Source organism: Cupressus sempervirens, chromosome 7 (assembly GCF_028749045.1).
Source record: "Cupressus sempervirens isolate cs-2001-9-10 chromosome 7, ASM2874904v1, whole genome shotgun sequence".
NCBI lineage: Eukaryota > Viridiplantae > Streptophyta > Pinopsida > Cupressales > Cupressaceae > Cupressus > Cupressus sempervirens.
Window position 1 is genome coordinate 929035077 of NC_143124.1, and position 24770 is coordinate 929059846.

The 24770-nt window shown below is 37.4% G+C and overlaps 1 protein-coding gene across 1 annotated transcript in view; it reads left to right on the forward strand.

Annotated features, from left to right (window-relative positions):
* LOC149550607 (uncharacterized) overlaps positions 1-24426 on the forward strand; it is a 291830-nt gene extending 267404 nt beyond the window's left edge. The window contains exons 26-31 of the mRNA XM_089793598.1: positions 13948-14054; positions 14400-14507; positions 14606-14790; positions 14994-15158; positions 15279-15465; positions 21208-24426. Of these exons, the coding sequence (XP_089649724.1) occupies positions 13948-14054; positions 14400-14507; positions 14606-14790; positions 14994-15158; positions 15279-15465; positions 21208-23709 (3254 nt within the window). The 3' untranslated portion in view covers positions 23710-24426. The remainder of the gene's footprint in view (positions 1-13947; positions 14055-14399; positions 14508-14605; positions 14791-14993; positions 15159-15278; positions 15466-21207) is intronic.
* The last annotated feature ends 344 nt before the right edge of the window (positions 24427-24770 follow it).

A 24770-nucleotide genomic window follows, 5' to 3' on the forward strand; every position in this document is an offset into this window, starting at 1 on the left:
CTTGAAAGGAGTACCCCCAAAGTTGTGTGTCCATTGGATTCCATTGGTACCTAGAGCAAGACCAATGCGAAAACAACCTTATAGAACGAATAAGAACTCTACAACAATGTAATGGGCACCCTAGAAATGTCCAAAAACTAAACAACTACTGATAGGAATTTTGTCAAATAGTTTGCATCTAGCTCTTTATTCCTCTGTTTACTAATTTAACCCCTTATGACTTCGGAAATGAGACATTTATATTGTTTTCTTATATGGAATTGAAAATCACTCAATATGAACAAAAGAAAGTGCAATGATATGCAGATTGGAAATTGTATTACAGCTGATGAGATGACATTTTAAGAATTAAATAAAATAAAATACATGGTGGATTATTAACTCACTAATTGCTCCACTATTATTGACATAATGCTCCAGCAAATGTTATTTAAATTCACTGCTATAGTGATGTGAATAGTGCTGTGTGAATAGTGCCACATGAACAGTACCCGCATGAACAGTGCTGCTACAGTATTTTGTCTTCCAAACAATCCAATATCTTCATAAAATCATTCCTTCAAAGTGGCATAAGCGTCGGATGAGTAAATAAGGAGATATGAGCAAAACATCAAATCTGCCTGTAGCTAGAAACGCACCCAATCTGCTTGATAATGAAGCTGATAACATTGGATTCCAAAGGCCAAACCCCAAGGGATTGATGTCTAGAATGTCACAAGAGAGGATAGACATCCTCAAATGTCAAGAATTGATCTAAAACTCACATATCAATTATCTTCTCATATTCAACTTGCCAAATGAAGCCACTAATGCTCCCTTTTATTCTTTTTCCAGGGGTCAATTCAACTCACATGAGCGATGTGGGATATAAGATGTGCAATATAAAACATATTAAAATACCGCTTTTGATTTGCACACATTCCCATAAAATTTAATATTAAAGTAACACTTCAATATTTTACAGCTAAATTAAATGTTATTTTAGTAATACTTCAGGCATAAAAATATATTAGCTATTGGACTCTGAACAATAGGAGTGATAGCTCATTGGAAAGCTCTTGTCGAGGAGTATCAAATCCAATCACCAAGAGTAGCCTCTTCTATGTCCTGCTGACTTACTAAAAATAGTAAATATGCCTAAGATTGAGTAAATCAACTCCGTTTTGGCCCATACTGGAGGTGACTAGGCTAAAACACTCTAAGATCCCTTTAAACCCTTTTTTAGCCCTCAGGACCATGTAGAATTAGGCTAATGCATACACACTTGGTTGACTGCTAAAGTGGGTACATTATAGTCCGCCCCCCTTGAAATCTCAGTTTAGCTTGCTGAATAGGTCCCATGTAGCATCCTCCTCCAAGAGGTCTTTCCATCTTACGAAATACTCCTTCACTATCCTAGTTTTGAGTTTCCTCTCTCGAGTGTCTAGAATAGCCTCAAGTACTAACACGAGCTTACTCTCCTCATCCAAAGGGGGTAAATCTGTAGAATGAACTACACTCTAACCAATGGCTTTCTTAAGCCTCGAGACATGAAATACATTGTGCATCTGACTGTCGTCTGCAAGCTCAAGCTCATAGGCAACTTTGCCTACTCTGTGAATCACCCTATAGGGACCATAAAATCTAGACTTCAGCTTCTCTACTCCACTCTTCTTGAGCGATAACTGCCTATATGGTTGTAGCCTCAAATATACCATATCCCCTACCTCAAAACTGCACTCTACCCTATGCTGATCAGCATACAACTTGTGCTGATTTTGAGCCTGTTGTATGTTGTCCTTGAGCGCTCTCAGTATATCCTGACTATCCTGCAACAGGTCTTTGGCTTTGGGCACTCGGTTGTTTCCCAAAACTAAATCCATGAAGCTGGGTGTTTCATACCCATACAATGCCATAAGTGGAGTCCTCCCGATGGTCATGTGATATGAGTAACAATACTCCCCCATGTATAACCGCTTGACCCACCCTCTCTACTGCGCAGTCACTTAGTTCCACAAATAGCCTTTCACCCACTTGTTTACTATCTCCTTTGCCCATCTATCTGAGGGTGGTAACTTGTACTATCTCCTTTTGCCCAAAACTATCCAAGCCTTGAGAAAAGACCTAAGGCGATTAATGAAGGAAGTGACAGGGAATAAGGGAAAAAAGAAAAGAAGGGAGGGAGCTTTGGTGCACCGACTATGAAAAAGGCGGCCATACAAAAGGAGCATGTCTAAAGAAAACATTTTGGGAGATTTGTCAGGTATTGGGGAACAAAATTAAAGATTGTCCCTACAATTTAAAAACATAGAGTGCTCAAGTATTCTTTACCCAAAGAGAGCAATCTACACCAGCCTCCACCCCTCCAAAGAATACAAATACGGAAGCCTCACCAGGAGGATACAAAAATAATAGAAGAGGAACTAATAATAATAGCAACGACAACATCAATAACAACACACCTCTCTATGCAATCCAATATGATTCTAAAAGGAGGCCTATGATCCAATGTACTAGGTGCAATGAATGGGGACATTTTGCACAAGATTGCCAAAACGGAGGACAGAATGGAGGAATGTTGTGTAAATGGTGTGGGCTAGGCAATCACGAGGATGCGAATTGTCCTAGACAGAAGGGGGTAAATATGTTAGGCATTGAAGATCCAAAAGGTGAAATTTTCACGGTCACGAGGATGCAAGCCAAAAAATTAGCCTACCTAGATGCTGCTACAGAGACGGAAAGATTTCAGGAAGCAAAGAAGCACATTCAATATAGCACGGGAGAGGAAGGGAAGAAAAGGCTAGATAAACCTGCTTTGAGTAGGGGTGTACCGAATATTGTGAGGCAAGTACTAGAAACTACCATTCCAGTGAAAATTGCTGATTTATTAGAAACATTACCCCAATTGCAAGTAGCATTAACACAGGTCTATAAAAGAGAAGAAAGGAGAACCATGGACAATAAACTATTCACTATAGGAATGAGGCAAACATGAGTGGTAGTAGAAATGGAGATATTATGGTGCAAACTTTAAAATATTATTTGTGATGGAGGTTCTAGCGAAAATGTTTTATTTGAGGAAACGTGGAAGGAAATAGGAAAACCCACACTCTGGCCACTGACATTTCAATTAGTGGGAGTCAACCAACATAGAATCAAGAGTATAGGAACCTTGATGGGACAAAAAGTCATAGTCGGTACTCAATAAATATTTGTTGATTTGGTGGTTATCACCTTAGAGAAGAAAGGGTGCGATGCTTTATTAGGAAGAGGATGGTTGGTTACAACAAAAGCCACCTATAATTGGAATTGGAACACTCTATCTATTGAATCTGAAGGAAGAAAGTACATCATAGATCTCAAGAATGAGTTAGTAAGTCGGGACCTAGTATCAGACTTGGAGGGGGAAGACTATGAAGGGATGGAACCAGATGAGGAAAGAGTGCTCAGATTAGGGGAACGGTCAGACAACGACACAAGTTCCCTTAATAGATTATTCCACTGGTAGATGGGAGACTATGAAGTTTTCTGCGTAGAATGTAATATGCTGCATATACAAGATTCCGAGTTGGAAGAAAGATACCCAAAAGGGTACATAGAGTATAAGGAAGGTGGGGCAACCCTTAACAAAACACCTTCACACATTTTAAAAAAAGAGGTGGAATACAAGGAGGCCAAACTCCAAACTTTAAACCTCAGGGAAGTGGATCAACCCAGAGAGATTCTAATAGGGAATGATTGGGATACAATGTTAAAGCCGGCAACCCTTAGAATCTTTCTAAGTATAAGGACGTCTTTGCCTAGACGTACAAGGACTTGAAAGGAGTACCCCTAGAGCTGTGTGTCCATCGGATTCAATTGGTTCCTAGATCAAGACCAGTGCGAAAATGAACTTATAGAATGAATAAGAACTATACAATGATGTAATGGGCACCCTGGAAATGTCCAAAAACTAAACAACTACTGATAGGAATTTTATCAAATAGTTTGCATCCAACTCCTTATTCGTCCATTTACTAATTTAAGCCCTTATGACTTTGGAAATGAGACATTTATCTTGTTTGCTTGTATAGAATTGAAAATCACTCAACATGAACAAAAGAAAGTACAATGATATGCAGATTAGAAATTGTATTACAACTGATAAGATGTCATTTTCAGAATTAATAAAATCAAATACATGGTAGATTATTAGCTCACTAATTGCTCCACTATTATTGACATAATGCTCTAGCAAATGTTATTTAAATTCACTGCAATAGTGACATGAATAGTGTTGCGTGAATGGTGCCATGTGAATATTGCCATGCGAATAGTGTTGGTACAGTATTTTGTCTTCCAAACAGTCCAATATCTTCATAAAATCATTCCCTCAAAGTGGCATAAGCATTGGATGAATAAATAAGGAGATATGAGCAAAGCATCAAATCTTCCTGTAGCTAGAAACACACTCAATCTGCCTGATAATGAAGCTGATAACAATGGATTCCAAAGTTCAAACCCCAAGGGATTGACGTCTCGAATGTCACAAAAGAGGATAGACGTCCTCTAATGCCAAGAACGGATCTGCAACTCACATATCAATTTTCTTCTCATATTCAACCTGCTGAATGAAGCCATTGATGCTCCCTTTTATTCTTTCTCCAAGGGTCGATTCAACGCACATGAGCAATATGGGATAAAAGATGTGCAATATAAAACATATTAAAGTAATCACTTATGTCTTCTTTAGGCGCCCCATTTGATTTGCACACATTCCCATAAAATTTAATATTAAAGTAACAACTTAATTTTTTACATCTAAATTAAATATTAGTTGAATAATACTTCAAGCATAAAAAATATATTAGCTATCGGACTTTGAACAACACGAGTGATATCTCGTTGGAAAGCTCTCGCTGAGGAGTACCAAATCCAATCACCAAAACTAGCCTCCCCTATGTCTTGTTGACTTACTAAAAATAGTATGCCTGCCTGAGACTAAGTACTCCATTTTGTCCCAAACTAAAGATGACTAGGGAAAAACAATCTAAGATCCTTTTAAACCCTTCGTTAGCCTTCAAGATGTGTAGAACTAAGCTAACACACACACAGTTGGTCAACTACTAAAGAATGGATATTACAAGCGAGGGTCGGGGAGGAAATCACAAAGATGTTGGAAGCAGAGATAATATTCAAAGTACAAACAAGTGAATGGGTATCTCCTATAGTCATATCACTGAAGAAGGATTGCATCCAAATTTGAATACTTTAGATGTTTGAATGTGGTGACAATAAAAGACCCATTCCTAATTCCGTTTACTAATAGCATTTTGGAGGAGGTAGGTGGCCATGAGATGTATTCTTTTATGGACGGATTCTTAGGGTACAGTAAGATTAGCATTGGGGAGGAAGATAAGCTAAAAACTACATTTGTGGTTGAAGATGGGGTATATGCCTATATCAAGATGCCCTTCGGGCTATGTAATGCACTAGCCACGTTCCAGAGAATCATACTACACATCTTCAATGGTATGTCAATGGGAAATTTCAAAGCCTTCTTGGATGACTGGTCAGTTTATAGTGGGAAGGAGCAACACCTCAAATTTTGGGGAATGCATAGAGAAATGTCAAAGAGCAAGGTTGGCCCTCAATCTGTAAAAATGCAGGTTTATCGTTCCACACGATAGACTTCTTGGACATATCGTTTGCACAGAAGGACTTAAGACAGATCCTGACAAAATCAAGGTTATTTTGGAAATGGAAGCTCCATCGGATGTAATAGGTGTCAAATCCTTCTTGGGCCATGTAGGATACTATAGAAAGTTTATAAAAGCATTTGCCAAAGTATCACTGCCCCTAGAGAAATTAACTAGGAAAGGAGAGTGGTTTGGGTGGAATAAAGAACAAGAGGATACCTTCCGAGAACTGAAGAAAAGAGTAGTTGGGGCTCCTATTCTCATATATCCCGACTGGAACAAAGAGTTCTAGGTCCATGTAGATGCATCTAATTATGCAATAGGTGTCGTTTTGGCACAAATGGGAAAGGAAGGGCTCGATCACCCCTTGTATTTTGCAAGCAAGCTTCTATCGAAAGTAGAGCGTAACTACAGTACCACTAAGAGGGAAGCATTAGGTATGGTGTATGCAGTGCAAAAGTTTAGACATTACTTATTAGCTACACCCTTTACATTTTTTTTTGGACCACCAAGCACTAATGTATTTAGTAAACAAGCTGGTGATTCAAGAGAGAGTAAGTAGGTGGCTAATTCTACTACAAGAGTTTACATTCAAAATCATAGTTCGACTAAAAAAAACCCATGTAATTGCTGATCAATTGTCAAGAATCAAGTCAGGAGAAGCCTCGAGGAGTGGGGTGAATGAGGGCTTTCCAGATGCACACCTAATCTAGATTGTTCTATTACCTCAAAGGTACTAAAAATTGGACTATACTTATCAATGACCTTCCCAAGAGAAATGTCGGCAGTTGACAGGAGAAAATTCCCTTAGAAAGCAACACATTTCAGCTAATTGAAGGGTTATTGTACAAACCGGGATCGGGTGGAATACTAAGGAGATGTGTTATGGAGGAAGAAATCCCAAGAGTTCTAAAAGAATCCCATGAAGGATTGGCGGGAGGTCACATGGGACCTAAAACTAAGGCAAGAAAGGTGCTTTTGGTGGGACTCTGGTGGCCGACGTTGTATGCAGATCCGAGGGAATGGGTGTTGAGCTATGACATTCGTCAGAGAGTAGGAAAACTGCTGAAAAGGGACTTCATGCCACTATTTTTGTACCAACCACAAGAGTTATTTGAATGGTGTGGACTAGACTTTGTGAGTCCCCTACTTGTGAGCAAAATCCATTGGTGTAAGTACATGGTAGTGACAACAGAGTACCTGACAAAATGGGCAGAAGTGTAGACCCTCTCGGACAACACTGCTCTCAGTATGACCAGATTTCTATATGAGCAAATAGTCACGAGATTTGGCATTCCACTCTAGTTGATAATTGATGGGGGAGTATTTGTGAACCACACCATTAGGATGATGACAAGTGAGTATAATTTTTTTCATTCTTTTCCCAATCCCTACTATTCAAGGGCAAATGGCCAAGCAGAGGCCACAAATAAAGTAATAGTGGCAATTCTATATAAAACTTGTGGAGTGGAAGGGCAAGATTGGGAAGAATAGATTCCAACCATGCTATGGGCATACAAAACTACGCATAAAGCCACTATTGAATACACTGTCTCATCTAATGTATGGATACGAATTAGTGATGCCAATGGAACATATAGTGCCAAGTCTATGGGTGGTAGTTCAAAACAGATTGGGCGATGGGAGTCTCAAGGAAAGACTATACACTTTACTAAAACTGGACGAAAGAAGGATGCTTGCTCAATGGACTACAGAGGTGGCCTAACGAAGGCGGAAATTTTGGCATGACAAACACTTTTAAAAATGGATTTTAAACAAGGACAATTAGTACTCAGGTATAACGGGAAGGGTGAAGTAAAACCTGGAAAATTTAAAGTCCGATGGTTAGGACCATTTAAAATATCAGAAACAAAGAAAATGGGGCAATAAAGCTATCTACTCTAGATAATAAAATGGTAAAATACCTCGTCAACCGGTCTAAATTAAAAACATACGAAGAAAGGAAAAAGCGGGTACCTAGTTATTTCATAAGTATGGAAGGAGAAAGTAAAGGAGAAGGAATAAATCTCCACAATAAGTCTTATAAAACCATATCGACACATAGTGGAATTAGAGCTATATGGAGGGAGGCCAATAGTTGTACCAAGGGAATAAGTATGATCGGAGCTAGCAGGAGGAGGGCACCAAAAGTCGTATGAGACAGTGAAGTAGAGGCTGTATGGAGAGACACCGTACGAGAGACCAAGGGAGCCATACTAGAGGAAACAAGGGTTGTATGTGAGGCACAATTAGCCGTACGGGAGATAACAAGGGTTTTACGGACACAGTTAGCCGTACGGGCACAAGGGAATACCGTACAATAGGTAAGAAAGGCAGGAGGGAGCATGCAACAAGTGACAATGGCCATACAAGGGTAGGTAGTTGGGCACAGGATCATTGGAGAGATTGTTGTACATGTGTCCACACTTCAACCTACAGTATGGAAAGTCTCATAATAGTTGTACAAGCACAACCATATGCCTATTACAATAGCTCCTTTGCGGTACAAGGTTGTACGTAGACAAGCATCTCTTAGGGACGAACAGAGTGTTGCAGTACCGGAAAAGGTGCTATTTGGATAGATATAAACATGTATTGGACACATGGTAGGAGGAAACTGTTGGAATACAAAGCTGCTTCAAACACACTGGGAATTATGACACCACCACAAAATAGTAAAATTAAGCATAGGAAACCCGAGTAGAGGGAACATCATTGATTCCAAAAAGAGAAAAGCAACACTGAAAGCAAAGGAGGTAAGGAAGATGACAAAGGGCAAGGGTAAAATGGCAGAAAAGATCACTGCTGAGAATATCATGTTTGAAAGTGTGATGGAAAGCGAATGTAGGACTTGGTGGGAGAAAGCAAAAGAGGATCATCCTTTGAAAAAGGCGTTGTGTACAACCGAGGTAGATAAAATAATTTTCATGCCAATCTTTGAATTAAAGGAGTTTGAACCTATATTACGAAATTTGGTCGCAAGTTATGATAGATCATGCCATAGATCTATAGTCCAATATTTCCAGCAGTTGGTGATAGTTTCTTATTCAGCTCAGGAAATAATTAATGTTTTCAGAATTCCCAACAAAGGGCAGGAACTGGAAAAAATCCGATGTTCTTAGAAGAAATGAAGTGGTTGAAACTAATGTGCAAAAAAGATCTTACAAATCTGGAATGGGAAGGAATTCTAAAGAACAGTTGGGGTCTCAAGAAAATTTTCATTGTAAATGATGAATGGAAATGCATTGTAGATTTGGTGAAAAGTAAGCTCACAGCTGGCAGCCGCACTTTTGATATTGCCCTTTGGATGTTGCTTGTGGTTGATGGATTGTATAAGGGACAAGCGTATAATTGGGCTCAATTTCTTTCTAATAGACTTCGGGAATTCATGGAGTTAAAACACAACCTTTTACATGCCCCATCATGCCATCACTTTATTTTTAGAAGCATTATGGACTCGGGTGAGTAATGAGCATCAAGGGACATTGATACCAGCCCATAGGGTGGGACCCTACATGCCAGCTATGACATAGTGGCTCCATATGGACACCATGAGTGTAGGATCCCATAGCAGCGACGAACCATGGAAAAAGAAACCAAAATAGACAGTTGTGGTGGAGACACTAGAAGAGGACGAGGAGGACGAAGATAGTTCTGAAGAGGAGGTGAGCGATACAGATTCATCTTCCTCAGATTCCTAGGAGGCAGAAATTCGCCTAAGTTACCTACAGGGAAACTCCACAGGAAGTTGCTTTCTTACCACTTGCAGAGGGGCCATTTCCAACAGGAATATCAGAATCTCTAGAGATTTATCATGACCATAACATGATTGGTGATCCCAAAGGAATTGCTACATTAGTAACACCTACGCATGTTTCCGATCCAAGCCAGGAGAGAGTCAAAGAAGTAGTAGGCGACAGGCAACAACTCCAAAATGGGGGGCTTCCAAATTATCACTTCCAAGGATGGCACAACTAATCCCCCTAGAATAGCACGTCCGTACTAAAGTAATAGATTTGAGATGCCACACAAAGTGTGCACATAAGGTGAGGTTGCAAACACGTTTAGGCCTAGAAGTAGTGCACCTAGTTGCCCTTATAGTTCAATCAATAGGGGTAGTGGATAACCAACAGGTAGAGATTCACATTAAGGAGAGTATGACGATTATGGCGGATACAGTCCTGGAGGAGGCTAATAGATTACTTGAGGAAGAGGGGATGGTGTCTTCCCCTCTATCGGTAGTTAATGAGGACCTGGTAGAGATACAAAGTGAGCATAGGGAGCCCTCTCACAGTGTCTCTTTCATAGCCAAGGTAGAGTTATTTCTCATCGAGTTGCACGCAATGGAGCATTCTACCAGGGAGCTTATGCAATAGGCTAGGTCTTAGAGTCTAGAAGCTGTCCTAACAGTAGCAGAAGCATTGGCCGTGTTTATGCAAATGGGCTGCCATAGAGATTGGGGACTATTAGAGTAGAGGGGATATTCACAAGAGGACATAGCCACTACATGGACAAGTAGATCTATTATTCCTCGTGGATAGGGACAACTGCCGCCTCTCATGGAGACCCTTGCAGCTATGGAAGTTTCCTTTCGAGGGACCTTCTTGGAAGTCCAACGGGAAAAAGCTTGGCTAAGGTATGGGAGCTGGAAAGGCAAACTCTTCAAGATTAAGATCAATGGAAAGCAGAGAAAGTTGCCATGGAGGCCTTGAGGATAGAGAAAACTGACTTGGAGAGCAAGATCATGACAATAGAAGCAAAGAAGATGGACGCCTTAAGGGTACTACAAGGTGTTCGAACAAGACAAAAGACAACTGAACATGATCTGCAACGGCTATGAGGAGCTTTGAGTACAGGGATGTCTTTACATCCCTCTTCTTAAAATGAACATTTTTTTATTTCAGTGTTCAGCAGTTGTCTGGAAGACAACTTTTTTTTTGGGGTGGGGATAGATATAGTTGGAATAAAGTGACTATTGTACTTAGTACTTATTAAAGCTTGATCGGGCTGGGTAGCATGGTTGAGCACCATCGTGCAAAAAAGAAAGAAAGAAGAAATCCCACCTGAGGATTTTGACAAACAAGTTGCTAGGCCATGGGTTTCAAAGAACAAAAAAGCTAAGGCACTATCTTGGGTTGTGGTGGATGATAACAACATGAAGTACGCAAAAGTTGTTGAACCTCTTGTTGAAAGATTGGTAGAAGAAATGCAACTTGCTGATTACGAGTTTTCTAGGATTGTACTTGGCAAAGAAACACATTTGGGCTACAAACAAGATCCTTTAGTCTTGAAAAATGATAGGTAGTGGGAAAAAAATGTATGCTGAAAAAGAAAATGCACATCTTTTGAAAACAATTGAAGAGATAGGGAAATCTTCTTCAAGTCTTGAACATACTTCCTTCAAGTGTACTAAAAGAATCAAAAGAAAGACGGAAGTTGTAGATGAGTGAACTTCTAATATTGAATCATAGGGTGTTCAGATCATTTGAGATATCTACAGGATGCTAAGGAAAGGAAAGGAAGCTACTGCCAAATTAAGTTATATTCAAGATTCTCTTAAACGATAGTTAGAGTTGTTGGACAAAGACATTAGTGTTTGGAAAAGCATGATGGAGTTCGATTTGGATGCTTTATGTGATTATGGATTTATCTCATTTGTTGAGATGTATCATGATTACAAGCACCTGATGATTAACAAAGAAGTTTTGCAACAACTCATGAAAGATGCGAAGGTAGCAGTAATAAAGATTAATGAGAAAGAAGACATGATCAGTGAATGTTACAAGAAGCTGTCATGTGGAGTTATCATTGAGAATGGTAAACGTAAGAAAGAAGAAGATATTCTTATAGTGTTCACTGAAGTATTTCGCTTACAGCATGAAGCGGATGTTTTCAATATTAGTTTAATGAATGCTTTTGTAAGTTGGAAGTGTTCACAAGATGAACTATAGAGCAAGAAGGAATTTTCTATCAAAGAAATTTCGGAAGCAACAAGTACATATCGAAAGATCATAATGGTTGTTGAGTACACCGGTGAGCTTGATGCTAAAGTTGTGTGTAACTCATTGCAGAAGTTTGCAAAGATTGTTGAGACTCTGTGAACATTTTAATTTTCCATTTGTTTTAGTAGGATAAAATGATTCAATATAAAAAGTGATTATGTTGTAAAAATAGGATAACACATCCTTGGACAATTAGCCCATGTAGTCAAATTGCAGTTGCATTAGGCATGCAATTGTGAATAAGTCAAATTAGGTAGTTAGAGAATAAGTCAAAGTGGTTGAGGAGTTCCTTTTTTCCCTCCACTTTTCTCTCTTCTATTTTCCTATATAAAGGAGAGAGCTCATTGTAAATAATTATCTTTTGCTTTATAGAAGAAGGCAGGGCTTGTAACTTGAAGGCTTTGTATTTTTTGTTGCAAATCTTTGAAGTGAATAAAAAAACAAGTTTTTCCAAAACTTTGTGTTGTGAGGCTTGGAATCAATCTTTGTTACTTCTCTCTTTGTGAAGCATTTGAGTATTTAGTGTTGTTTTTGAAAGACTTTAAGCTTTCATAGACAAGATTGCTATAGTATAGTCTATAGTATATTATTTCATATTAGAATAGTCAAACAAAGACTTTGAGCTTTGTTAGCTATTTGCTCTTTTGTTTTAAGAAGGTTGCTTGTATGATATTTTGGGTTCTTGCTATCAACTACACAAGTCAAGTTATAACTGTTGTCTTAAGGTTGTTCTTATGTCAACTATTAAGCCACCAATATTATTGTAGAAATAGATTCCTTTTGTTAAATTGCAAATAGTAGTTGTTACTATAAGATCATTCGTGAAAGAAGAGGAATAGATCTAGTAAACCACCCATTTGTCAATTCCTGTTAGGTCTCTATTGTAGCCACCTACGGTAAGAAGGTAGTCTCCCCTATTGCTGAGAGGAGAGATTTATCTCACTACACCATTGCCTAAAATTCCCATTTTGTAAGTTTCGGTCACAGTGGCTTACAATATTTTTAGCCAACAAGTCATAAGGCAATAAATTGTAGAGCTCACATACGAAATTCTGGTCCGTACAAGGGTAAAAAGACCTCTAGGATTGATAAAAGGAATTGCAATTATTTCGCTCTTCTACTTTGTTATGTTAATAGAAGCAAAAAAGACAAAAAGAAGCATCAAGAATTTTTTATGCTTATCTTGCAGGTATTATGGTCATAAGACAATAAAATGTAGAACTCATATATGAAGATCTGGTTGGAATAAGGAAAGAATACCTCAGGGTTTATAAAAGAAATTACACTTCTTTTGCTTCTTTACTTTACAATATTGATAGAAGCATAAAAGACAAAAACAAGTATCAAGGATCTTTAATGCTCCTCTTGTCCATTTATTTAGAATCTTTTTCGCTTTTATTTTTAAATTTCAGTAGGATTTTCTTTATTTTTTCACTTTTTTGGTATTAAAGGTATTACTATTTTGCAACGTTTATTTTATTTTCATCCTTAACCTTATCTATTTAAAATTACTTATTAAATTTATTAAATTTGAATATATTTTTTATGGTCTTTTCTTGTTTGGTGTCCTTTCCTATTGTTTTTTAAATTTTATTTTTTTCTTTTTATTTTAATGTGTTTTCATAATCTCTTCTTTTGATCTTAGCTTAATTTTGTTGATTATTATTAATTTATTTGTTATCCTAATGTGTTTTCTTGCACCAACAAGTAAACTCTCCTTGTGCTCAAGGACCCCATAATAGCAGCAAAGTATGTGTCAAACTATTAGCAGGTGTAGAAAACTGCAGCAGTTAAAAAATTACATTCTTCCAAATAGGAACTGGCCAATCCATGAGTATACCATGAAGTCACAAAATTTGTGCCCATGAACCATCCGCCTAGCGCAAAACAAGCACAAGGAAAAAGCAATAAACCAGAACAAACCACAAAAACAAAATGTTCTCTGTGTATCCAGTCATCCATAATATTCCTTTAAGGCTACCTCTGCAATTCAATTCTCTGATAATTCCCCCTCTTGATGATTAATCAGTGTGTAATTTGAAACATTAATGTAAATTGGCACACACAGTTTCAACCCTCAAAAAATTTGCATTCTATTTCATGAACTGGAAAAGTGTCCCATCTATTGTATCTTTTGTTCTTTTGTGCATATATGTACTCAAAAATCTTCTTTAGTAATTGTAGCATTCTGGAGTGAGGTGTCACATTTACTCGGCCCATATTTTAATGCTTTCTTCAAGATTTAGTCCCTCCAGGTACAAAAATCTGATAACTTTGAATTATTGCAGAGACAACATTTACTAAACCATTTTATCTACAAAATCTACTTGATTTGGAGCGATTTCCAAACTACCAAATTATTGATCCAGCTGGTTTTCTCCAGAGCCTTATGAAGGTGGGCTTCATACCACACTGTTGGCATGTTAAATAATTTTACTGTGAGGTTTAAGTTGAGTATGAAATAGAAATTTGATCTTTATTGACATCTTATGGAAATGAATCACCGTGAAAACATTACTGAAGTGCATTTTAATAGCTGATACTACTGACTAAGATATACATTTCCTTATGAATAAATTGTTTTCAAATTCTATTATCGCTATAAACCTTTCTGAACATGTTTTACATTTCATTGTATTGTTGAGTTGTTCTAATATTGCTTTATGGGAATAGAGAAATATTGTCAATATCTGTTATTGCTATCACTGCTGATTTCAATCGTGTGATGGTTCTAAATTAGGATTTACGGAGACGTGCCATAGATTTACAAAATGCCAGTACGTCTTCCGCATTGAGCTCTGTATGGAGGAAAGAAATGCATCAAATTCATTTACTACTACAGGCTCAGGTTAATGTCCAAAGAGAATCATTATCCATTCTTAGTTTTATCTTTATTCTTTCAATAGGGATTTCATACATGAAACTTTTGAGGGATATGTTGCACAGGCATACTTATTGGAGAGGTGTACAATCAATTCTCTGCCAGATGATCTTGAATCTGTGGTGATTAATTTGGCTACACCTGCTCTCAACGCGTGCCTTGATCAGAAAGATGAAACACCATATGATATAATTGACATAGTACATATGACAAGCAAGATCTTGAAAAGATTCTGTGCTAGCAAGCTCAGGTAGAAAGTCTCAAATCTTCCAGTTAATCTTGTTCTTGGCCTATTGGATATGAGTTGAAAGTTCAATATTTCGAAAAAATAGATTTTCAGACTTCATTTCCTCATTTTGCATATTTTAGTCACCCTGAATAATTTCTAATCTACTTAGATGCCTAGCTTTGATAATTTTGATTTCGTCCTGATTCATGTGTTTATCTCTTAAGGAGTATGGAAGTTCCTCAAGCATCTCTGAGTTTCTCAATTAGTCTTCTTTCACTTGGAACAAATTCAGAAAATGGCTCAGTTTTTCCAGAGTCAATGTACAACTCAATTCTTGAATCTCCTATAGCAGAGTCTCTACTTATTTTGGAGATCCTTTGCTCAACCAGGTTAAAACAACTACTTCATTTCTGTACTATCATACAACACTGTCTATATTTTAAAAGCATATTCCATCATTGTTTTATTAACTTTCAAAATATCAATTTACAATTTTCCATACACTTCAGGGCTGGAAGAGACATCCTGCAGAATGACATAAGATGGAGGAAAGGCTTGTGGTGGGCTCTGCGTGCTGCTGCAGGAGATGCTACTGCAAATCCGCCGAAAGGACCAACAACAACTTCCTTTGCAGCTTTGAGATGTTTGAAAACCTACACAGAAGATGATGAGCACTGTGAAACAATCATCAAACAGGTGAAACAAATATTTCTTTCCAATTTATTTTATTTTGTCCTTACACAATTGAGGGGAAAAAAAAAACTGTTTCAAGGAGCATTAATCATCAAGACCATCTCTAGAAGATTCTGTAGCAGCTTAAACATTATTCTCAAGAAGATTGGGTGCAGAGGGACTGGGCTTTCTAGAAATTGGGATTCATGGTCAGTGGTCTGGGACTCGAACTTTATTGTGAGAAGAGGCAAAGGAAGAAGTTTTCTGTTTTATGCTCCAAAGAGTGTCCTTCCATCCATGCTTGCTGGTTCACAGGGTGTTCTCATCTTGCCAGCAAGTTGTCAATGTTGTCACTACTTCTTAGAATCCTTTCAATATTTCTAACCTTGAATATGTTACATGTGGTCAGCTCCTTGACCTAGCCTCCTATCTGCAACAACCATTTACCATTTTTTCATTGACCAACCCATGTGGCATGAAATTCATTTTAATGATGAATATAGTCAATTCTGGTTTTTGTCCTGCAGTTTTGCCTCCTCCATTCGCTCACTCAACCTGGCCAACCACAGTATTTTTGGATATTGCTGCCTTGGGTTTCTACCTGTAATGAAACATGATAAAGCTCTTTTGCCAGTTTTATAATCTTCCTTAGCATCCAATGCATAGTTTTAACTTTTGGTCAATAGAGACCTATGATCTCCGTCATGCTGCTCTTCACTCTCCTTCCTTAGTATGTTTGGTGGACCAAATCTCTCACATTTCCATGGTTCAACATGGTAGTAGCATTCAATTAGAAGCATTAATAATCTCCCTTGAGTTGTTTGTAATGTCCCCATTTTTACCAGCATTGGAGTTTGAAAGATTAGCTTAGTATTGTGATCCTCGTAGGCTAATTATTGTGGATAGAGGGTCTTCTAAGGCAGTGGCTTGGCTTGGGAGGATCTTATCTTCTTCACAATTTAGTAAGTTACGGGTTGGTCTTCGTTTGGCTCAAATTGGACTTCGTTTGGGCTTAATTTTGTGCACTTACTACTTAAATTGGGTGTTGATTGAGATGGACCCTTTCTAATTTTCGAAAGTGCATTTGGTCACATGGAGAAAGAATAGGTGTGACTCCTATTTCAGACGACATACTTAAATCATGAGTATTTTGGGAGTTGTTATATTTTTATTGGCCAAAATATTTTTAAATTATAAAATGGCTTATTATAAAGTTATAATTTAATTTTATAATTTCACTTAAGTTGAGGGTTGAGTTGTCATCGGAAAGAATGTAGTTATGTCCATGTCACAACCATAGTGGCCTATAGGGCTATACCCCCTCCCACTTACATAGCTTTTACTAGAGCTACTTGGAAGAGAAAGAGGAAGATGTAGACTAGTTTCATATTGTACTTGGCATTTGTATTTGCTTATCTTTTTACAAAGACAATTTGCTATTTTTACTTTTCTTCAGAGTTCACAGTCTCTGACAATGGCTGCCAGACATCAACAGTCCACGCGAGGATGTGTTTTGTTACATATTACATTTATATATATCTAGATCAGCTTGTTTGGTTTGTTTACTCATTTACTGACTCATTATATGTATCCACTTATTGAATTTTGCAAAAAAATGCATTCCTAATTAAATTTAAGTCATTTTTTAAATTCTCGATATTTTCCCAAGAAGTTCAAAATCTTGTTCTTTGCCAAGATCTTTTTTTGCCTCGCTGATAAGTGGAAGATAATGAGATTTGAACTATGGGTAAGCCAAATACCTTCTTTAAGGACTTTGTCTACTTTGTTGAGTCTATCAAGGATAACAAGGTTGAGGATTATATCTTGGATACTTCAATGTTGTTTCCCTGTTCATCAAAGTTCTTGTTAGTGACTCCATTGGAATAATTAAATTCAATACCAGTGACAAGGTCATTTCCCTTGTAGAATTGTCTGAAATCCACATATTTTTACCTTCCATAGTAATGGTCCATGAATCGTTTGTTGGGGTTGTAATGGGATGCCCTTAATACCATATATTCACCAATCTTTACGTGGATTGTTTTAAAAACTAGATTCTTAACTCCCCCTTAAGTTTGGGTTGTAGTAATGCTATGTTGATGTTGCCAACATATGCTGACCTCATGGCCTAGAGAAACTTGAGGGCTTCCAATCTTATTTTAATAACATTGTTGAGTGTATCTCCTTTACAAAAGATCTTTTTTTTGCCTCGCCAATAAGTGGAAGATAATGAGATTTGAACTATGGGTAAGCCAAGTACCTTCTTTAAGGACTTTGTCTACTTTGTTGAGTCTATCAAGGATAACAAGGTTGAGGATTATATCTTGGATACTTCAATGTTGTTTCCCTGTTCATCAAAGTTCTTGTTAGTGACTCCATTGGAATAATTAAATTCAATACCAATGACAAGGTCATTTCCCTTGTAGAATTGTCTGAAATCCACATATTTTTACCTTCCATAGTAATAGTCCATGAATCATTTGTTGGGGTTGTAATGGGATGCCCTTAATACCATATACTCGCCAATCTTTACGTGGATTGTTTTAAAAACTAGATTCTTAACTCCCCCTTAAGTTTGGGTTGTAGTAATGCTATGTTCATGTTGCCAACATATGCTAACCTCATGGCCTAGAGAAACCTGAGGGCTTCCAATCTTATTTTAATAACATTGTTGAGTGTATCTCCTTTACCAAAGATCTTTCTTTTGCCTCGCCAATAAGTGGAAGATAATGAGATTTGAACTATGGGTAAGCCAAATACCTTCTTTAAGGACTTTGTCTACTTTGTTGAGTCTATCAAGGATAACAAGGTTGAGGATTATATCTTGGATACTTCAATGTTGTTTCCCTGTTCATCAAAGTTCTTGTTAGTGACTCCATTGGAATAATTAAATTCAATACCAGTGACAAGGTCATTTCCCTTGTAGAATTGTCTGAAATCCACATATTTTTACCTTCCATAGTAATGGTCCATGAATCGTCTGTTCGGGTTGTAATGGGATGCCCTTAATACCATATACTCGCCAATCTTTACGTGGATTGTTTTAAAAACTAGATTCTTAACTTCCCCTTAAGTTTGGGTTGTAGTAATGCTATGTTGATGTTGCCAACATATGCTGACCTCATGGCCTAGAGAAACCTGAGGGCTTCCAATCTTATTTTAATAACATTGTTGAGTGTATCTCCTTTACCAAAGATCTTTTTTTTGCCTCGCCAATAAGTGGAAGATAATGAGATTTGAACTATGGGTAAGCCAAATACCTTCTTTAAGGACTTTGTCTACTTTGTTGAGTCTATCAAGGATAACAAGGTTGAGGATTATATCTTGGATACTTCAATGTTGTTTCCCTGTTCATCAAAGTTCTTGTTAGTGACTTCATTGGAATAATTAAATTCAATACCAGTGACAAGGTCATTTCCCTTGTAGAATTGTCTGAAATCCACATATTTTTACCTTCCATAGTAATTGTCCATGAATCGTCTGTTGGGGTTGTAATGGGATGCCCTTAATTCCATATACTCACCAATCTTTACGTGGATTGTTTTAAAAACTAGATTCTTAACTCCCCCTTAAGTTTGGGTTGTAGTAATGCTATGTTGATGTTGCCAACATATGCTGACCTCATGGCCTAGAGAAACCTGAGGGCTTCCAATCTTATTTTAATAACATTGTTGAGTGTATCTCCTTTACCAAAGATCTTTCTTTTGCCTCGCCAATAAGTGGAAGATAATGAGATTTGAACTATGGGTAAGCCAAATACCTTCTTTAAGGACTTTGTCTACTTTGTTGAGTCTATCAAGGATAACAAGGTTGAGGATTATATCTTGGATACTTCAATGTTGTTTCCCTGTTCATCAAAGTTCTTGTTAGTGACTCCATTGGAATAATTAAATTCAATACCAGTGACAAGGTCATTTCCCTTGTAGAATTGTCTGAAATCCACATATTTTTACCTTCCATAGTAATGGTCCATGAATCGTTTGTTGGGGTTGTAATGGGATGCCCTTAATACCATATATTCACCAATCTTTACGTGGATTGTTTTAAAAACTAGATTCTTAACTCCCCCTTAAGTTTGGGTTGTAGTAATGCTATGTTGATGTTGCCAACATATGCTGACCTCATGGCCTAGAGAAACTTGAGGGCTTCCAATCTTATTTTAATAACATTGTTGAGTGTATCTCCTTTACAAAAGATCTTTTTTTTGCCTCGCCAATAAGTGGAAGATAATGAGATTTGAACTATGGGTAAGCCAAGTACCTTCTTTAAGGACTTTGTCTACTTTGTTGAGTCTATCAAGGATAACAAGGTTGAGGATTATATCTTGGATACTTCAATGTTGTTTCCCTGTTCATCAAAGTTCTTGTTAGTGACTCCATTGGAATAATTAAATTCAATACCAATGACAAGGTCATTTCCCTTGTAGAATTGTCTGAAATCCACATATTTTTACCTTCCATAGTAATAGTCCATGAATTGTTTGTTGGGGTTGTAATGGGATGCCCTTTATACCATATACTCGCCAATCTTTACATGGATTATTTTAAAAACTAGATTCTTAAGTTTGGGTTGTAGTAATGCTATGTTGATGTTGCCAACATATGCTGACGTCACGGCCTAGAGAAACCTGAGGTCTTCCAATCTCATTTTAATAGCATTGTTGAGTGTATCTCCTTTACCAAAGATCTTTTTTTTGCCTTGCCGATAAGTGGAAGATAATGAGATTTGAGCTACGGGTAAGCCAAATACCTTCTTTAAGGACTTTGTCTACTTTGTTGAGTCTATCAAGGATAACAAGGTCGAGGATGATATCTTGGACACTTCAATGTTGTTTCCCTATTCATCAAAGTTCTTGTTAGTGACTCCATTGGAATAATTAAATTCAACACTAGTGACAAGGTTATTTTCCTTGTAGAATTGTCTGAAATCCACATATTTTTACCTTCCATGTAATGGTCCATGAATCATTTGTTGGGGTTGTAATTGGATGCCTTTTATACCATATACTCACCAATCTTTACATGGATTGTTTTAAAAACTAGATTCTTAACTCCCCCTTAAGTTTGGGTTGTAGTAATGCTATGTTGATGTTGCCAACATATGCTAATCTCATGACCTAGAGAAACCTGAGGGCTTCCAATCTCATTTTAATAGCATTGTTGAGTGTATCTCCTTTACCAAAGAACTCAAAAACAATAGCCAACTCCCCTTCTTTGATATTCTACTCATTAGAAAATTTGAGTGTTACTTAAATAGCTTTCTTCATAAAGCTCCTCATTTTGAGCACTATCTCCACTCTTCCTCTCATCATGAACCGACCCAAAATTTTGGCCTTTGCATAAATGTGACTGACCACATTGATAAAAAGATCTCTCAGGTAAACAAAGTCTTCAACCAAATGGGTACCAGAGAAAATGTATTTAGAGTTCAATAAGACAAGCCAAATCTAAGGAAGATTATTCTATTACCAACTTCCCATACATTGAAGACATTTCCAACAATTTTTTCAAGATTCTTCATAAAAAAATGGCCTTAAATGTGCCATCAAATCCCTTTGTTTGAAGACCATCTCTAGGATTTTGATGGCCAATGATTTAACTACCAATTTATTTTCCTTATCTATCTTTATAATTTTATTTTGTCCTTTTATTTACATGATTTAAAATTTTGAATAGGTAGGTTTTCTAATCCATAATAGGTTTTTTTAGGTGTTGAAATTTCCTTGACAAAATCATTTATACTGATTGATTTTTCTAATTTTTACAGGGCCTTTATCTTCCATTGCTATTGCTAGCAGTTCCACCAGGAGATTCAGCATTAAAAGCACATGACTCCATGTCAGCTATTCTGTATTCTGCTGCAGATGTTCTTGGATGTTTGGTTTGTATGCTTAATAAACCCAAACAGTTATCAAATACAAACCAGCAAAGTGGCGAGTACATATTTGACAGAATGATTCCCCATCTGCTCCTCCAATGTTTTGAAGAGGTAGATGGACCAGAAAATTTCATTTCGTTGGTTGTCACTGATTTTATCCAACCAACATCTATTTGGACCAAGGATGTTAGAGCAGAACTATGGTCAAGAATCACTGATCGCCTAGAACATCATAGTTCAAGTTTTAGCACAGAAAATAACATGCCCATGGAAAATGAATTTGAATGGTTGCAAGGCTTCCAATATGAATGTCTCAAGGATGAGCTTATCATTGGTAGTCTATACATCAGAGGTCTCTGCTGTGGTTATATAGAGAATTTTAGTCTACCAAAAGGCCACTCCTATCTCGAAGCCATACAGGATCATCTTGAAGAAAACCTTGATTCCATAACTAATGCAGAGATATATGATGATCAAGACAGCATGGGACAGGAAGTAGGAGGAACATACTTGTCAGTACTCACTGCTTTGAGGAGATGCCTGAGTTATGCTCTTAGGAATGGTAGAAAAGACCTGATTGAGCGCTTAAAACCACAAGTTCTTTCAAGAATAGCAATGGCAGGAGTTTGTGTCTCAAATATCCAAGTTGAAGTAGCTTCAATAGTCCAGATATTATCAGAACATCAGTCAGGAAGAGACATTGTTATCCAGTCTGTGATAATGAAGGCTTTAGCTGTGCAGCTTTGGCAAGCATCCGGGAAGAGAGGGAAGGAGCAAGTTCTAATGAGTACATTGGAAGCAGTTGTCTTGTTAAGTGAAAACATGCCTGCAACCATCTCAACAACAAATTATTTTGCCACCAGTGGGTTGCTTTTACCATTGCTTGCTTTATTTTGCAAGGTTGATTTGCCTATTCTCTGCAGTTCCAAGGAAATTGAAGTTACTGAATTAGAGCCAACTCCTCTTGCATCGCAGCTGTTGGCTGTCCAAGTTATTGGGCAGCTACTGTTAGCTGCCAGTGGGATCAACAGACGAAGCAAGCTTTTGAAAGATCTTGCAAACTTGAAGTCCTTTTCCAATGGTTCCTATAAGGGGATGGTAACATCTGATGAGAATATCGGACAGGCGACAGACATGTATGAACTCTTGAATATTATAGAGAGCATAGCAGATAAAGAAAGAGAAGATCCCATGGTGATCAAAAGTATACTTCTTTTGCTGCCACTAGAACTCCTTTCAACAATTGCCCGTGATCCATCTGAGGCATGTGACATGTACAATGGTCGTTTTCAATCACCAAGGTTTGTTTGGGATGAAGACAGGCGCCTTAGTGTGAAAGCTATCATCAGTGAAGAGACAGATAATGTGCTAAAGGTGGTAGCAAACAAAGGATTGGAGAGTATGCCGCCCTGGTTCTTGGAAAAAAAGCAGCCTGTGTTTTTACAATGGGTGCTTGTTGAAACTTTTGACAACGAAAAGAAACCTCTGTACAAGGACAGCAAAGTTGATGGATACGTGCGTGAGATGTATGTAGGAGGATTTTACATAGATCAATTCCTTAGAAATCCAGAATTTAACTTTGGCACTGCAATTGAGCATCGCTTTCTTCATGAAGTAAGAAAGGCCATAATCATGGGAGCATCAAAAGATACAACTGGTATTGAAAATCTTGATTTTGATGATAAAAGGAGATTGTTGTTGTCCTTATTGTTGCTATTCAAGCTGCGTCCATCTTTACTTGTACGTCAGTCAAATTTTGATATATTTTTGCCAGTGTATGGATTTATAAACACTGTCCATAGCAGTGAGCAGAGGCAGCTTGCACAAACAGCCATTTTGTTACTTCATTGCACAGTAACGAATTCTGATGTTGCTGACTGTATGAGTATGGAAGAGTTGATCTGTATGCTTGCATCACTGCTCGAGTTAAATGTACCCGAATCTGATGCTGGCTTTGCAGGAACAGATCCCCGATTATGCAGCTTATTGCTCCTTTTACGCCTTTTTCGTCTAAGTTGTAAGGCTGTAAAGCTTGCTATTCAGTTTGATGTGGTCCCAAAATTGATTAAAATGATAAAATTGAATGAAAATACTGTAGAAGGAACAATTGATGAATCTGATGTACTTGGGCAAAAAGCAGCAGAATGCTTGACAGTAATGTCTGCTGATAAACGTGAAGGTCAGGATGTTTTCAAGATTGTGGACAACATTATGCCTAAAATTCTGTACGATAATGAGCAATGGAAAGTACCTTTGGCTGAGATTAGGGATGAAATGATTGACTCCAAGACCTTAAGTTATCTTCTGGTTCATAGATGCCCCTCACGCTGGTGGATATCAGATTCCCCAGACCATGGGAATCAAAATGGAAAGAAATATTTAACCCAATGACTGAGCTTTGACAAAGATGCCAGATGTAAGAATGGTGATGAGTATATATCGAAAGCCTTGTCAAAGGGAAATATCCATTGTAAAAGCTGTGGTTAAATTTAAAATTATACCATGATGTGAAAAATCTCGATGCTTTGTTTGGTTGTATGGTATGCAGTCCATACAGCAAGTTTCATAGGCTGGAAAGCCTGGTAGCATTCAAGATCACAAGGGTCCAGTGAGAATATGAATGGTGTTCTATGGTAGGGGGAAATTGTCAATATTTGCACTGTGTGATCATTTTGTCAACCCGTATAATAAATATCTACCATTTGGAAAGGACAGTATATTTATTGTTAGAATATTTCGATAAATTTCATTATCTGCAATTTGGTATATGCTTATTTGCTCAAGGCACCACAGTTTTTTACCTCTGCAGTAACTATTAAGCAATCATGAGTTGATTCTGCAAATTGCAGCAAACCCCATAAATAATGGAAATTAATGACCACTTCTCATAATGAAGTATTCATTATACTACCTTGTTGACTGAAAAGGTCTTGCGAGGCTTGTTCTTGCTGATGCTGAAGTGTTATCAGTAAGCATATTCATTACTGTACATAACTCTATTCTTTAACAGAATTTGTCAATATCATTCATTCAGTATGTGACACCAATTTTATGTAAATTGTGTTCAGCAGAATTACTACAAATGCAACGTCATTAAATTTTCTTTTATGTCAAGAACACTCTTGGTTTGTTGTTGTTTCCTCCACATACTTTGTAAGTCCATATCTATTAATAATAATCATTGGAACCAGTAACTTTGTCCCAAAACAGTGAAATTCATATGTTATCATTTCAGTTAATTAAAACCACAAATTGAAATATGACAACAGAGATTGTTATTAAGGGCGTGATATCTAACCTACAAGTGAGGAAAGAGGTGGTTGCCCACATCCAAGCAAAATGTGAAAATCAATAGACAGACGTGCAGTAGAATGTGCTTAGTTATTTTATTATATTTCTAAGAATATGCTTTCATGTTGAAGTAATCATGGACTCTTCAGAGACAATGTTGA